This window comes from Pantherophis guttatus, chromosome 1 (genome assembly GCF_059756535.1).
Source record: "Pantherophis guttatus breed Tessera chromosome 1, ASM5975653v1, whole genome shotgun sequence".
Lineage (NCBI taxonomy): Eukaryota > Metazoa > Chordata > Lepidosauria > Squamata > Colubridae > Pantherophis > Pantherophis guttatus.
In genome coordinates, this window is record NC_142063.1 from 101,610,660 (window position 1) to 101,628,453 (window position 17,794).

At 38.7% G+C, this 17,794-nt stretch overlaps 1 protein-coding gene and 1 non-coding gene across 2 annotated transcripts; both read right to left on the bottom strand.

Moving 5' to 3' along the window:
* Positions 1 to 11,606: 11,606 nt before the first annotated feature.
* RPS13 (ribosomal protein S13) lies at positions 11,607 to 15,968 on the bottom strand. The gene is made up of 6 exons (XM_034416968.3): positions 15,863 to 15,968; positions 15,196 to 15,244; positions 13,864 to 13,942; positions 12,920 to 13,089; positions 12,502 to 12,602; positions 11,607 to 11,873 (listed from the first exon to the last, which is right to left on the bottom strand). Exons 1-6 carry the CDS (start codon positions 15,883 to 15,885, stop codon positions 11,840 to 11,842), a joined length of 456 nt encoding a protein of 151 aa, XP_034272859.1. The 5' UTR covers positions 15,886 to 15,968; the 3' UTR covers positions 11,607 to 11,839.
* On the bottom strand, positions 11,968 to 12,059 carry LOC117666197 (small nucleolar RNA SNORD14). Its single transcript, XR_004591673.1, has one exon. It is a non-coding gene; the product is annotated as a small nucleolar RNA SNORD14 (small nucleolar RNA).
* Positions 15,969 to 17,794: the final 1,826 nt, after the last annotated feature.

Genomic DNA, 17,794 nt, shown 5'->3' on the forward strand with positions numbered 1-17,794 from the left:
ATGCAATCATCAGAGGCTTTTTTTTTTTACTTTTAAAAACATTTTTTCGGCAGGAAAAAATACTTTTAAAAGTTAAAAAACCAGCCTCTGATGATCGTGCAGCTCAGCTGGGCATGGGGGGGGCAGGGATTTTTGCTACCGGTTCTCCGAACCACCCACCCCCATCGCTACCGAATCGGCGATCCGGTCCGAACCGGGAGCATTTCACCCCTGGAACTAAAAATGGCGGAACATGCCTAATATTTGTTCTGTCTCCCATTCCCCCCCCCCCACACAAAAACCCTGTGAGGTGAGTTGGGCTGTGAGAAAGTGACTGGCCCAAAGTCACCCAGTCAGCTTTCGTGCCTGAAGCAGGACTAGAACTCACTGTCTCCTGGTTTCTAGGCCAGCATCTTGACCATTACACCAAACTAACTCTCATATTTATATATTATATTTTATTATACTATATCATATTATATCACATTATAATCATATTTACATGCCAGCAATTCCATTTTGATTTTTGGATTTTATTTGATAGATTTTATATTCCAGAACTTTTTCTCTAGAACTTAAGATATTCCTTTCATTTAATCATTATCTTCATAACAACATTATTTGTAGGGCTGAAAGAGCCAAATTTCTTCATGAGCTCCATGGCTGAAGAACCTGGATCTAGCCATTCTCAGTCCAATTATTGTACCCAGTGACTGTGTTTTGAAGGCAATTCTGTGAATATATAAAGCTGCCACTCATAAAAAGTTCACTATTGAGGCACAGAATAGCAGAAATGTAAAAGTTGGAGTATGCTATAACTAAATCATATAAAATAAATGAACCTCATATCCCAGCCTGAATGATATGTAGATCTGGTAAATACTTTATATTCTATATTTGAATTCAATGTTCATAGACCATGCATTGTATATGCAAACAATCTGTAGTTTATTTCTGGATACCTTCAAGAGTGAGAAAGAACACTGTCTTAAACAACACTGTGCTAAATGGATCAATAGTCTGAGGTTTCCCATTACTTATAATTTAACTGAAGGAATAAATGTGACTTCCAGAGAAAGCTTGGAGTGTTCCTGAAAGTCTGATATGTGGCCCGATTGAATCCTTGAAAAGAGACAGTGGCTGGGTCATCATATCGGATTGGGTCTATATGGACCGCAGGCATCTCTCTGGTTTAGAGAGGAAGTGATGGAGATGAAATTATTTATTTATTTATTTGTTTTATTTATTTAAATTTATATACCGCCCTTCTCCCGAAGGACTCAGGGCGGTGAACGGCCAAAGGTAAACATACAGAATACAAAAATTTAACAACAGTTTAAAAAACATATTAAACAATTTTGGCCCAACAATTAAAATACCCTTTTTAAAATTAAAATTAAAATTAAGCAATTAGAGAAGTTAGGCCAGCCCGGCTTGTTGAAATAAAAGTCTTGAGGGGCCTGGTGGAAAGTACGTAAATCCGGAATCCTCCGTATCTCCGGGGGGAGCTCGTTCCAGAAGGCAGGTGCTCCCACAGAGAAAGCTCTCCCCCTGGGGGCCACCAGTCGACATTGTTTGACCAACGGCACCCTGAGGAGCCCCTCTCTGTGGGAGCGTACTGGCCGGTGGGAGGCTCTCGGTGGCAGAAGGCGGTCTCATAGGTAGAAGAGAGTGCATAGAGCACTACTGGAGGACAACAAAGAATAAATGCAATCAACCAGAGCTGCTTTTATGACATACTTTATTGTGGTAAACTTGGTGAAAGGAATATTTCTGCACCTTTATTACATCCATAGGTAGCCATTAGCAGCACTTCTGGAGAAGGTGCAGTTGGTGGTTACTTCTAAGGTTCCTATGAAGAATACTAGGTAACTGCTGGATAAAATTACCCAAATTCAGTCCCTTTTAGGACTCAGGCCTTGAGGCAGGTCCCATAGAAATGACTGTGTCTGAGTCTGGCTTGATTATCTTGAATGAACAAAGTTGGCAGGGTTCTTGAAATTGTAAGGTTGGCCATATACTTGTTAAATCCCTGTCCTTATGATTAGCTAAGGCTTCCTAGGAGGTGGCTTGTGATTGGTGTCTGACAGTAGTGAATGTTTCCTTGAGAGAAGGTGTGGCCAGTGGTGGGCTGCAACCAGTTTAACAACCGGTTTGGTGAGTGCGTGCTTTGTGCGCATGCTCGCCTAATGCGCTAACGTGCAGCATTTTAAATGCAGCAATTTGAAGCTCAGCTTCTTACCTTCTAAGGCAGCCCCAGTAAGTAGAACAGCGGAGGTGCGGAAATCGCTGGGCTGCGCAAATCAGCTGAGCCAGAAAGAAGGAAATATAGGAAAAGGTAGGGTGGGGGCGGGTGAGCATGACCAGCTGATTGTAGGAACTACCGGTTTGCCCGAACCAGTCCAAACTGGCAGCAGCCTACCACTGGGTAGTGGACCCACTAACACTTAAGGAGGTAAGGAAGAAATGGTTTGTTCTCTCCTCAAGAAGCCATTGCTGGACCCAACCATGCTGGATAATTTTCATCCTGTCTCCAATTGTTCCTTTTAGGGAAGTTTGTTAAAAAAGGTGGTTGCACTGCAGTTTCAATAAACTCTGAGGGAAGCAGATTATCTGGACTCTTTCCAGTTGAATTTCAAACTCGAGTACAGGACTGAAGTAGTATTAATTGCATTTGTAGATAACCTCTGACAGGAGCTTTTTCCATTAGTTTCACCTACTTTTCTTCTTTTATGCATATAATAAGTTTCTCCAACAGAGTTCATGTGCAAACTCATTATTATGTGTTATCACTTGTAATGTGTTTATAAAACTTAATTTTAATAGCTAATCACCTGACTTTGCCTCAAAAGCCACATGTTATGTGGGGTTCAAGCAATAAAGTCAATAATCATCCTGCGTTTTTCTATTCTCTCTCCCAGCTTTTGTTCTCACTTCAAAAAATACATGAAAGAGGCAATGCAGCGGGAGCTATTTGGAAAGAAAACAGATGAAAACAGAATTGCATTTGCCCCCTTAGGCTGAGGTACTGTCCCTTTAAAAAGGGTTCCATGAACAGTACTATTCATTTGTCAGTCAGCTTTCTGCCTGAGTGGAGGTCATGTTTGGAAGCTGGCAGTTGTTTTTTTTCTCACCCTCCAGGATCCAGGCTCTGACAGTGAGAGCAAGGATTAGATGTGGGCTAGAAGAAACTACTTCTTAACTTCTTATTTCGATCTGATGCCTGTGTCTTTCTCCCTATTCCCTCACCATTCTTTTTTCTGAACCATAAACTAGCCAACTATTTGTTTTAAACTAGCATGTTCTCCAAACAAGGGACTGAGTTGGGGGGAAAAAACCATGGCTTTTTAAACTATGGTTAAACATGTCATAGGGACGTGGTGGCTCAGTGGCTAAGACACTGAGCTTGTATATCGAAAGGTCAGCAGCTCAGCGGTTCGAATCCCTAGTACCGCGTAATGGGGTGAGCTCCTGTTACTTCTCCCAGCTTCTGCCAACCTAGCAGTTCGAAAGCACATAAAAAATGCAAGTAGAAAAATAGGGACCACCTGTGGTGGGAAGGCAACAGTATTCTGTGCGCATTTGGCATTTAATCATGCCGGCCACATGATCATGGAGACGTCTTCAGACAGCACTGGCTCTTTGGCTTGAAAAGAAGATGAGCCCCGCCCCCTAGAGTCGGGAACAACTAGCACATATGTGTGAGGGGAACCTTTACCTTTTAAACATGTCATAAGGCGGCATCCTTTATCAATTCTGCAAGTTTGAAATGCAGAACATGTGGCCCTATGTGGGGCAGTCTGTTTATTCATTTTTTAGCAGCAGAGCAATGGAGAGGAAACCTGCTGATAAGAGCAGCAGGGAATGCAGGGGACATGGAGTTCCTGGTACTTACAAAAGGAGGTGGTGGCAGCAAAAGAGAAACATAACTTAATGGCCATTTGCTTTAAAGACCATTTGAAGTTACAATGGATCTCCCAAGACACTTATGATCCAATTTTGAAGTTCCTATGGCCCCACCACTCCACCCCATGGACATGTGATCACACATGATCACATCTTGAGCGCTTGGCAACTGGCTTATGGATTTATGGCTGCTTCCCATTGTCACATGACCAACATTTTCAATGCTTTTTTGCCAGTTTTCCGTGTTTACTTCAGGTTTCGGGGGGGGGGGACTTCCCAAAACCTCCCATTGGGTATAATAGGATTCTTTTAATGACTGAGGCGTTTGCTTCAAAACTGACACAAAACGTTGTAAAAATCAGGCACAATTAAATTGGTAGTGGCTAATTTAACAACTGCCATGACTTGTAACTGTAATTTGGGGCTCTATTAGGGTTGTAAGATTACTGTCTGTATACAGTAGTCAAAGAGGCAAAGGATACTGCAAACATTACCATGAAACCAGAATGATTCCTACTGGGTTTTATGGATATGTAGATGTGGGAAATTAATATTGCTTTTTATAACTATGGCAGGATTATTGTATACAAAAAGATGGAAAAGCAATGAAATATCTACAGAAGACTGGATTATAAAATTAACTGAATTTGTGGAATTGGCGAAGTTGATCCTTTTGGTCAGGGGGAGAAATAAAGACTTTTTTTGAAAGATTGGAAACCTGATATGGACTTTTTGTTAAAAGAAGAGTTGATGATTTCTGGATTAAGAGGATGGGGAAAAGAGTAAAATAGAAAGAAGAGTGGAAGGCATAACTATAAATTTTCTTTCATTTCATCTTTCCTTTTTCTTATTTTTTATCTTTTTTTGTTTTCTATATTTTACTATATTGAAAAAATTCTCTCTTATCATCTATCTCTCATTTGTCTGTCTCTCTGTCTATCATCATCTTTACACACACACATACATATATGGGGGGCGGGGGAGAAATAAAGCTATGGAATACACCGTACCAACTGCAACGAAAAGTGATGGAAATTCTTTGTCTTGAACTGTTGCATGCATGTGAGGAAGACAGGAAGAGCAACTTTATCAGATAAACAACAGATTGTTTGAATGATGTTACTGTAGATGCAGCCCTTCAGTTTCAGATATGTTTGACTGGCTCCTTTAGAAAACTGTATCCTGTCAAGAGTTGTTTAGCAGTTAGTTAGTTAGTTGTCAACTCACAAAGCATCTCTGGCCTGCTCTCCAGTTACCATAGGCAAGGGGGATGGGAAAACAAACTTTGCAGCTGCAGCAAGGGAGTACTTCAGTCAAAACAAAAGCACACTCCAGCCACCTCTCTGCCAAGGCCATCTCCGCAGATACCCAGTGGCTGGAGGGGAGTGATCTCCCCAACCTATGAAATTGCTTCTTGTTGGAGAATGTGACTGATGATATACCTTGGGGGGAGGGGGGAAACAGGGTCAGAGCCAGGACGTAAATTAAGTGTGGTCTTCACTTGGAACATACTGACATGAAGCTCCTAATAAATAACTGGATTTCTTTTGAAGCTTTGCTGGAGGCTCATGATTTAATTAGGGCATTGGACTGAACCCTCACAGCAATGTTGAGAGACTTGGTGTTATTTTGCATATGGCTCCGTTCTTGTTTACCAAATCTCCACCCTGGCATTCTTGCCATTTTTCAAAAGCATTTTGCTAAACTCTTGGAAGAAATTAAACAAATTACCGGATTAATGTCAGTAAAGCACCAGCTCTTACATTTTAATCAGGATCAAGGAGGAATATCTTGTAAATACATTGTCCTGCCTAGTTTTTTTAATTGTGGAGGAAGTTATGTATGGCAGGCTCTTCAGTGCAATTAGTCTGAAGTGCATATTTTAGCAGATCTAAAGAGTACTCTTTAAAAAACCCCAATGGGAAAAAAATTGAAGTCTGCTGTTAATTTTTAAGTATGTGGGCGGCATAGACTTACAATTTGGGGTAGTATTAAAATGTAAAACATAAAACAGGAAAGTCAGTCAGCTCCATTTTAAATATGGAATAAATTCATTTGGGTGCAATCGAGATTAACTAGTTTCCTAAAGTTTACTGAGAAAAATGATGTGGCAGAAGTTTTTGTTTCCCAGACTTTTATGGAGAGTCATGGGCATGATGTAACATCTGAAGAATGACATGTCTCTAATAATAGGACTTGGAAAGCTCCATTCCAGAAGTGCACTGTATCAAGAAGCTCCCCAGAGTCATCAAATCTAACTTACATGGATGAAACCCTTAAAAGTTGACACAAGCTGGACCTAGGGAAGTTACAATTCTCTCTCTGGGATCAGTGGAAAGAAAACCAGGAAAAAAGTGAAAAGGAAGCTCTGACTCACTAATTTCGGTTGTAGGAAAAAATGGTAGGAATCGGGCTTCATCTTTTACCAAATTTCTCATTGACCTCATTAAGGATTGCAATGAAACTTTGCCAACCTTTTGCCAACCAATTGAAATACAATACAACCAATTGAAATACAATGAATTTCAATTTTTAATAGCCAACTGCTGTTGATTTCAATGGCATTTAAGTGGGCCTAGTTAAGTATTTTGGATTCAAAATACTAAAATGAGCACCCTTTGAGGAATTCCTTGCTCCCAGTTTCACAAAAAGATACTTATTTCAGCCAATAGTATTTCTAACCTGGGATTGTAATAATGCAAATGAAAGAAATGCCAAAGCTTTGCCCAGCAACCTTTTTTCAATGAGGATAAATGTGGTTTTAAAATAAAATCAGCAGTCTTGGTACATTAGCAAAAGGAAGCCAGTTCAGTTTTGCCAATGAATTCCAGGGTTTTGCCATTTAGAGCAAGTAGAAGGACTTTGATCTGGCTTTAAAAAAAAACAAACACCACCTTCTGCTTTTTCAATATACTCCTTGGCAGCATGAAAGAGAATTGGCTGCAAAAAAGAAAGAAAAAGTCTGAGCAATTTGCATTCTAAAATTCTCCAGGCCAGCATCCAAACAGAAGACTGCTGGAAGCATAGGGACCTCTGCTGATATTTCTGAGCACTAGCCACACAGTATGCATATAATTATTTAAAATTAATTAGTCCCGGAGGCTCTTTCCCAGTATACAGTAGTATTTTAACAACTGTAGCTAGCAATGAAAGCTTTTCCATTTATTCTGTTGTGACAGCATAGCTTATTGTATTTAATTTTAGTATGTTAAAACATTTTACCTGCTAAAAAGCATGATCTGCAAAACTCAGGACTGGATCCCTTAGGAAATATTTGAACTGGCCAATAAAAATACTGCTGCGGTACAGACTTGGAGGTCAAAGAGTTATCCTTAGGAAGAGATATTTAGGAATTGGGTATGTTTAGTTTTGGGAAGGCAGAGGGAGGATATGAATCCATTCTTTAACATCTAAAGGATTATCCCACACAAGAGGACCATGATATGAAATAATGTTCAAGAATTAAATTCCATAGCAGCTTTTTTCCTAAAGACTAAATCAATTGCCTGCGGAAACAATAGCAGGCACCACTGCATGCATTCTGATAGAACCTGGTCAGCCATGTATCATGAAGTTGGACACAAAGGGCGACTCCATAATAAGCATTATGCACTAAGCATTTTACCGGATAGCTAGCCCTATTACAGTAAAAAGGCAATATTATGTTATTTTTTGATTTTTTTTTGTTGGAAATGGTTTGTTGCGGGATAAATGTATACTCAAGATGAATATACCAACTGCCTTTTCCTGTTGTTGTTCCTGTTGTTTCTTTGTTTTAATGCCAGTTTCTTTTGTGATATGAAATATTAAAGGAGACACATGCTCAGCTGAAGAATAATCTGTGGTTGTGAACAGCTTGAATAGAGGAGACATTTGCAGATAGTAATTTGAATACACAAATCCACTGAAATTTTAATTACCGGTAGCATTTTCAAGCTGAGGGGTAAAAATATCCAATTAAGTTACTTTTAAAGAAATATTGTTATATTAGATCAATGATTAATGCTATTGCATTTATAAATATTCAACTACAGACTTTGTATCACTGTATGTGTTTTTGCCAAATTTGTACAGTACATCAGTGGATCACGAATTAGGTCTAAATCAAATTCTATACCCTTTCTTCACATTGTAAACCCATACTGCCACCTAATATTCCAAGTATTTTCTGGAACGTATACATACAATTAATCTTCCAGATAAATAGAATCGAATAACAGAGTTGGAAGAGACCTTGAAGGTCTTCTAGTCCAACCTCCTGCTTATGGTTATACTGTTTCAGACAAATGGTCATCCAATCTCTTCTTTAAAACTTCCAGTGTTGGAGCATTCACAACTTCTAGAGGCAAGTTATTCCACTGATTAACCATTCTGTCAGGAAATTTTGCTTCTCTCTCCTTGATTAGTTTCCATCCATTGCTTCTTGTCCTGCCTTCAGGTGCTGACTTCCTCTTCTTTGTAACAACCCCCAGCATCAGAACAGTGCTATCATGTCACCCAGTCCTTCATTTCATTAAACTAAACATACCCAATTCCAGCAACTGTTCTTTTATGTTTTAGCCTCCAGTCCCTTAATCATCTTTGTTGCTCCGCACTCTTTCTAGTCTCAACATCTAGAAGAGTGCAAATAAAATTTTATTAAAACTTTCTCAAGATTACTGGGGTTTTTTTCCATATCTAAAAATAGTATTTCAATTTTTCTGACAATTTCATTGTCTGATATATAAATTAAGGCTGCAATACTACAACTATTCCAGAATAGCTATGATTATTCCAGCTCTTGTCAAGTTAATAATCTCAATTTTACAATAATTTATATATAAATTAGGATAATTTATACATAATTTTAAATGGTTTTTGAATGTATTTTAATGGTTCCGAATTTAAGAAGATGGTAGAATTTTTGCATACTAACTGGAACAAAGTCTTCTCCTATTTTGATTTGGAATAAAACAAAAACATTTATTAAATGCCATTTTATCGCATATACTTCTCATTAAAATGTAGAAGTGATTAGTTCAAGATGCAATCTATAAAGGAGAAAATTAGTGAGTTAAATCTTTTTACACCCCATATATCTCCTGAGTAATGTGCATTTTAATTTCTTTTAAATATAACCAAATAAATTTTACATACTGCTCAAAAAGAATTTTTGAATAAGACTGAGGAAAGGAAGTAGAATCACAGGCTTTCAGACATAAAGTATTATATTGAATAGTTGTGATACTGATTAGAAAGTGCAGATTCTAGATCTATAAGCATTTAAGTTCTATTCCAATTGTATTGTTCCGTGTACACCTGGGAATCCTTAAAGTAGAGAAAGTATGTTCACAAAGATGTTACCTAAACATCTGCAAGCAAACAACCAAGTTCAGAGAGCACCAAGAAATCTACAGCCAAATAAACTATATGAAATACCCTACAATGGAAGTCTCATTCTGTGGTGATGCTGAGACAACCAAATGAGCCATACAGACACTGCTTAATTAAGATTATGTGCCAAACAATTATGTGCCATCAAGTTGATGTCCATCCTTAGTGAAAATATAGATTTCCTCCATGTATATCTGTTTTTAACTTGGTCTTTCAGACTAGCTTATCCAATTAAAATTCTTCTATTCTGCTGACTACTGGGCTTTTTTCTTAATCCATGTCCAATTCAGCTAAGCTTACTGTAAATGATTTAACAGTATGGCAAACCATAACTGATTCTAAAAACACTCATTATTTTCCATAATGGTGCAGAGTTTACTATAATATATACTCAGTAGTATTTATAACTGAACAGAATTGAATATGGTAAAAGGAAGCTTGAGCCATTAAATGTCATGAAGCCAAGACTGTATAACGAATGTGCTTGCTGATTCCCCATAAATTACAAACTTTGCATCTTGAAGTTCAGACATTTAATGATGGGGAGATATATGAAAGCTTTCAATGATAACCTCTGAATAGCTAGATAAACTTAACAAGATTAGGAAACCTCAGAATATGTCAGAAATTAGGAAAATTCAGAATATGTCATGACCATATTTGACTTTAGATACAATGACTATCTTCATAATAGTCTCTAGTAATTTATAACATTTCTTTTGAACTCTCTAAGCAGCATATTTTATTAGGTTAAGCACATGCTTAGAGGATTTATTGAACTACCTTAAACTTAAGATAGTTAATTGTGCTCAAGAAACAAAAGTGAACCCGATCTCTGAGAGAAAAATGAAAAACACCTTAGTTTTCTCCCATCTACACTTTGCAAACAAGTGCTGAAGCTCTATTCAAAATTGTTTATTTTCCAGCTTTGCATCAATTTTATAGTTGGAGGAAAAACATTCAGATGGTAATACTATGCAATTTTATAAAAAGGTATTATAATACTGCCCGTTGTATCTTCTACAAGAGTAAACAAGACCCTAGCAGTCACACAGACACAAGAAAAGAATCCTATTGTTGTTCCCCAAAATTGAGTTGATACCTTATTGGATATTCACCATCTAATAAAACAGCTACCAGTGACGTTTTAAGCAGGGGCTGAGACCTGTGGAATGTTGTTTAAGGGCTTAAAACAGAAAATAGCTGCATTGACAAAAGATCTGAAAACCTCACATAAGGCATTTCTACCTTGTCCCTATATACCGTATTTTTCAGACTATAAGACGCTCCGGACGACAAGATGCTTTTGGGGAGTAAAACAAAAAATCTGCCTCCCAGCAATTTGCCCTCTTGCAGCAAACAACAAACAGCCTTGTCAGCTTCAGTACAGCCTGATTTAGCACAAGCAGCTGACTGGCGGTTAGATCGGCATCCCAGAATACTGCCTATTAGCTGTTCCAGGCTGTGGGGATCGCCACCACCCATTTCCACCGTCACCGCCTATTCTTGCCGCCTATTCCCACCGCCTGGAACAGGCCGAAAATGGGACATGTGGAGGCAGCGATAGAAGGCAACGGCGATGGGCGGTGATCTCCACAGTCTGGAACAGCTGATAGACGGTATTCTGGGAGGCAGATCCAACCGCCAATCAGCTGCTCGTGCTAAATCAGGCTATGCTGAAGCTGACCAGGCTGTTTGCTGCAAGGAGGCAGAGGCTGAAGGGTGGGCGGAGCTTCAGCAACAGACACAGACATTTCCACCCACTTTGGGGGGGCGGGGAAGAGAGTGCGTCTTATACACCGAAAAATACAGTAATTCAACTGCTCTCTGCCTAGCTAACTAAATTAATCTGTAGTTCATAACATTTGTATATCTACTCTTAAAAGCAATTTGATTAGTTTTACTACTAGTTCATTTGAAAGCTACTTGATTGGTAAATGTTTCTCTTCTCTTTTCATTAAAAATATAAGCCATGGGAGAGGTAAAGATAAGTGGCTATTGTCTCCATTACCATAGCTGTATTCTTAATTAAAGGAAAATCCACTTTTTCCAAATTAAAGGAAAAATCTATTCATATAATTCTTGTTTTGAAAAAATTAACTTTCAGCCTAAAAGCCCATTTTTTCCAACTCCCAATATGGGCAAAGAAGCATTTTAAAAAATTGGTCCTTCTTTATGGATATTCGTTCATCAAACACCATTTACTCTAACTGAAAACAAATATAATTGAGAAATATAAGCAGTTCTGATTTTAGCCTCAAGCAGTTTCAAGTCATCCATTTTCATTAATGCTGTCTCCCAAAGTATTTGATAGGAAAAGTTTCTATCAATACTCAATGTGTACACAGTTAATAAGAACTTTTAGTAAATTTATTGGAAACCAAAAATTTTTGCAGGACAACAGCAGCTTTAAAGAACTCAAATTATATTATCAAGTGGAAAAAAAATCCAGAAACGTTTATTGATGTAGTAAACGTGTTAACTTATCCTTCCAATTTTAAATAAAGCAATGACATCACTCTGAAGTAGGCATAACACGATTACAAGATGGTTTAGATTCCCATGGTCGTAATAAGAATTTTTATGCAACCAGAGCAGAAGCCGTGGATGATTCGCTGCAGAAGAAGAGAAGAACTATTTAGCAACTTCATCAAAATGAGGTCACGTGGCATCAAAAAGATTACATTTAAACTTATCAGCTACAGCAGCTCACTCAGACATCCAAGGAAGGACTAGCCAACACAAAGGAAAAACCTTTCTGGTGGAAACTGCAAATGGTTGGAAAACTATCATCATAGTGAGCAACCTGAAACTGGACTTTAGTGCAAAAAAACTGAAGTAGCCATACTAATGGGATTAATATTTATATCATTTAGAGAGCACTGTAAAGTACAATGAAGTGGTATATAAGTCTAAGTGCTATTGCTATCATTTCCTCCCAATATTTATCTGCTATACTGCTTTCTGCAGCACAGATCAGCAGCAACTTCTGAACAGGTGTAATTTGAATGCATCTTAATACACCCCAAAAGTATTAATTACAATCAATAGAATTACATACAGAATAGTTAGGAAGTATTTCAAAAAAGCTACTGCTACACCTACGTTCCAAAAATTGCCAAACATAGCGGGATTCCTTACATGAATGCCATTTATTTCTATAACATTAAACAGAAGAACAAAAAACTGCTGCCAACATTAAATAACACGTCTATATTGTGACTGAGAGCAAAATATACTTACTACTTCCAATTAGGTGGGAGTACTCTCTTGGTCTTGTAGTAACGAGCCAGCCTGTGAATTCTGCTCTCAATCAAAATAAGTCGGAATTTGGCATCTTTATCCTTCCAACAAAAACAAATATTTTCAAATACTGTTTTGGAAGACAGCCTAGGAAAAATCTGTTTTGTGTTTTCTTAGAATAACAATGCAGTTCTCGTAACCAATCATTGTGCTTATTTCTTTTCTCTTAATTCACCAGAGCAGATCTAGTGAAAATATAGTTTCAATTGTGCATATCCTACCAGCACCAGGATCTTAGATATAAACCAGTATTTAATTTACTGTAAAGGCACTATCTCTTCAAAAGCAAATACTGTTCTAGAATAACTGTAGGTCCCATTTTAAAATCTTGAGGATGGAATATACTCTGCTACTTTACCTTGCGGTTCCTCTCAAGATGCTTGCGGACAGCAACTGCTTTCTTGATTAAGTGGTAAAGATCTTCTGGGAGATCAGGAGCAAGTCCCTTGGATTTAAGAATTCTCAGAATTTTGTTACCAGTCACAAAACGAACTTGGGCAACCCCATGCGAGTCCCTTAATATCACACCTGAAACCAAATTGAGCATTTTTGGAAGTACTGTAATTTTAAAGTACCGTAAATGTAAACATTAATTCATTTGGACATTCAAGAAGCATTAACTATCACAAAGGAAGGATTCTGTAGGTCTTACAAAAGACTGTTTACAGTCTTTTTGCATAAGGCAGTCAAGTAAAAGCTACAAAATATACAATTTTAGCAATAGCAATGATATTTGAGGCATTAAATAAACTATCAATTCACTAATACCTTAAATAAAAGCTAGGTTCTAAGATTTCAATTATATTAACCATCAGAACTTGATTGAAAAAAAATATCTTAACTGGACAGAATACCACCTTCTACCCCCTGCAATAAATAAAGCATTTGGTACATTTTCAAACTATGAATATTCAAACTATGAATATTCTAGCCAGGCAATAAACCAAGGTAAGTTTCTCAAGATGAAAACCAAATCAACATCATGGATTATTTGGCTGCCTGACTCGCAAAATACTCTAAATCAGAGGTCCTTAATCCGTAGTAGGCTATGGCCTATTTGGAACTGGGGTGCACGAGGCTGGCCAGAGCGCATGTGTGCAGCTTAATATGTGTGAATGACGTGCACTTGCGTGCACTGTCCTATCGTTTATGCAGCCCAGTTACTTTTCCCCCCCAGCTAGGGCGCCAAGCTGCAAAGGTTGGAGACCACAGCTCTACGTGGCTTATAACTAAGAACCAATGTATATGCCCTCATGTATATATTATTAGTTACTATTAGCACAGCATTTTATTCCAACATACCAATTTGGGAAGGTGTCAGGCCTTTCTTTGCCAACTTGTAAATCTGCTCTTTGACATCATCAGAAGTAAGCTTCAGCCACTAAAAAAATTTTAGTTGTTAGCCATTCTAGTTCAGATACATTGGATAGCAAACTGATCCAACCACCCAACATGTAACATATAATAATTCTGCGATTTCAAATTGCAAAAATAACAAAAGTAAAACATAAAAGTTCTAGGTAAAGAGAATTGTGTAAAGAGAAAAGCGTTAAAGTATCCCTTGCTACATCCTCACACAGAACTGTAGCTGTCAAAATAAATAAATAAATAAATAAATAAATAAATAAATAAATAAAAAGAAAATAAAAAAATAAAAGTAGGACGCCTTCAAATTACATAGCTTTTGATTTCATTCAATTTCTTGATACTAGAGTTTTAGAAGTAGCAGACTTAACCCTGTAAAAATACAGGAAAAGAGTATAATTTCACAACACTACTGAAACTGCAATGCTATGTAGTCATCTGGTCAGCTAAATATTTTCCCCCAAATTAATGCTTCTGATTGTAACTAAGCTAAACTGCAAGTGTGACATATGTACATATATCATGAATTAAAACTACAAAAAGAAAGTTGTAGCTCAATTACTTCCATATGCAAGCAAAACTGCTTAAGATTAACCAGATTTGTTTTTTAATTTTCTCATGAGTATAATTGTCTTAGAGCTTGGAACTGCTTGAGTGGGGTTTTTTTTGGTTAACTATTATCCCAAATACTAAAGTATTAAGATTGTCAGCAATTGTTAAAAATGTAGCATGCAAACAGATCACTTTTGAAAGTTCTCACTTTCAATGCTAGTCTTTTAACACTTGAAAGCTTTTTTTTTTACTCAAGACGTAAGTTTTAAGAAATAGGTAAGATATATATCATGTTTTCCTAATTAACTGCAAGATTGGTATTTTATTTCTGAACTGTTAAATCAAAATAGCACTAAATAGGAAATACATTTAAAATAATTGAGCCTGTGGGATATTTACAAACAAATAAGTTGCATCCTTCACTTTGCAAAGTTAATCAAGCCCCAGACTGTACGACTGTAACTTGTTGCTTATATCCTCACGATTTATATTGATTGTTTCCTAGTATGATTTGATTGCTTATTTGTACCCTATGATTATCCTTAAGTGTTGTACCTCATGATTCTTGACCATACATATCTTGTCTTTTTATGTACACTGAGAGCTATGCACCAAAGACAAATTCCTTGTGTGTCCAATCACACTTGGCCAATAAAGAATAATTCTATCTATCTATCTATCTTCTAAGCAGGATGAATAACTGAGGTCAGTACTTACTGTAGGCACGCTTCTCCTGTAAGGCAAGGCCGACTGGGACAGACCCTTTCTATTGAAGAAGGCAAAGATAGCATATTTTAGAAAATGTGACAAACGTACAGGATACTAACCAGCTTGATACGGTAATAATCTAGGATTGCCGGCACATAAATCATTACCAACCCTGTCAGGTTGGATCTAAGAAGCCAAACTCTCAGAATCGCAAGAGCTGCATAGCTTTTGATTTTACCCGACCGAGAAAATATATATATAAAAAAATATTGCACGAGTACAGGGAATCTACGAGGCGCTGTCGCCTCCAACGTTCACACTTATTTCCCCCATCTCCTATAAGGGGCGCCTCCCGAGCCTTTTGTTAAGAGATGTCCCGGATGTTTCATTGAAAAAGCATGAGCGAGCGAGCGAGCGAGCGAGCGCTAAATTGCGGCCCGACAACCCGCCTCTCGTCTGCGACTCTCCGGGCGTCATTGAGGAAAGCGCCGGTCCCCGTGGTTCTCAACGAAGTTGGCCTCTAAGCAAAAGCCTCAGCCCGCCACCCCCCCCCCCCAAAACAACAGAAGCGAAGCTCCTGAAATAGGTCGCAAAACTACGAGCTGAGGAAATGACGGCCGCTCCCGCAAGCCCTCCTCGGATCCTCCCGCCAAGGCCTTGGTCTGGGCCAACTCACCCGGGTGCGTGCATGCGACCCATGATGGCGCCGAAAAGAAAGAAGCGAGCAAAGCAGCCTTGCAGTCTTTCTTTCCGCCGGAAGTGACGTTTGCAGGCAGAAAGGAAAAGACGTCCGGTTTCGCCTGCGGCTGTTCGGAGCGGATCTTCCGCCGGTTGATGAACTACATCTCCCAGCATTCCTTTCTTAAATCTTTAGTCTTCGTTGAGGGAAGCTGGGGGGGGGACATGGTTCCAATTGGGTCCTATTCGGATTCGTTTGTTTTATTAATGGACTAACATGGAGGGGAAAGGAGTGTGAGTGTGTGTGTGTGTGTGTCTGTCTGTCTGTCTGTCTGTCTGTATGTCTGTCTGAAGCGGCAAATGTCAACACATAAATCTGATTAAATAAATAAAATTTTACTTGTGCTGCAACTCAAAATGCATTTGGACACTTTCTTAACCCGATTTGGCTTTTCAGTCAGTGCACTTAAGAAAAGGCTCATCAGCCACCACCTACCATCGCATCATGTGGCTAATTGTCACATATTAAACATACAGGTAGTCCTCCACTTATGACAGTTCATTTAGTGACTGTTCAAAGTTACAACGGCACTGAAAAAAGTGACATGACCGTTTTTCACAGGACCACTGCAGCATCCCTATATGATCAAAATTCAGATGCTTGGCAACTAATTCATATATATGACAGTTGCAACATCCTGAGATCATCTTTTACGACAGTCTTGACAAGCAGTCAAAGGGGAATATAGATTCACTTAACCACCGTGTTACTAACTTAAATGCAATGTTCACTTAACTGTGGCAAGAAAAGTCATAAAATAGGGCAAACTCACTTAACAAATGCTTCACATAGCAACATAAATTTTGGGCTCAATTATGGTCGTAACTCAAGGACTACCTGTACGTGTATCCTAAGACTGGATCTTCAGATATCTGTAGATCTTAAAAGGTTCTCAATTTTACCATTTTCAGTTGTGTGTAAAGAGCAACAGTTGGCCATTCCCACCCGTCATCTTCTCCAGCCTTTGAAGAATGCTCCCCAACATTCTTGTAATTTACCTTTCTCTACATAGGCAGAAAAAAATGCAAACAAATAATGCACTGGCGCAACTCTGTATTTTTATTTTTAAAGGAAATTTAGAAGGGTCTGCAAGAGTTACTGTTGTGGCTCCGTTGCCTGAGCCTGGGCTATCGACAGATGCAGACTCTTGAGAGTGAGGGAGAGGAGTTGGCAAGGCCTCCTTCTCCAGGACCCTCCTCTCTGGCAATGCCTCCGGAGGACACCGAAGGCCAAAAGATAGGCCCAGAGCCAAGCACGTCCCCGCAGCCACAGGTGGACAGCGACGAAGGAGATAAGTGCTGGCTGGACCCTCGGCAGAGGCGCAGGGAGAAGCGTGCGCAGCAGAGGGGCAGGCGTGCCAGAGATTAGCTGAGTCACTGGACCACACCCCACAGGGTATAAATGTGGGTGTGGTGGCCGGTTCAGTTTGTGACGAGCAAAAACTAGAAATAATCCATGATCTCTGTGTTACTGGACTTCTGCCTGCCTTGTCGGACTGCATTTGGACTAATCCTTGTATTGCGGAAACTTTGCCTGCTTTATCGGAATGCTTGCAATCTAATCTTTGTTTTGTGTGAGTAAAGTCTGAATTGGCAGCTAGCCACTGGGTTGCTGCCAGCTTTATCTTCAAAGATTTTGTCGTGTGGCTTATTAACTCCGGGCCGTCTGTGGGGGTGCGTGTGTGGGACGGGGACAGAACAGTTACTGGAAACAAAGATGATATAGTAGGCTGGCATATTTTCCTTTATCTTTTCATTTAGTGTTTCTTAGGTGAAATTGGACATTCAGTGATTGCCAGTAATTCTTGAAATGATTTAATCTTGTCCAAGTACATGGGATTTCACTTATAATATATACTGTATTCCTGAA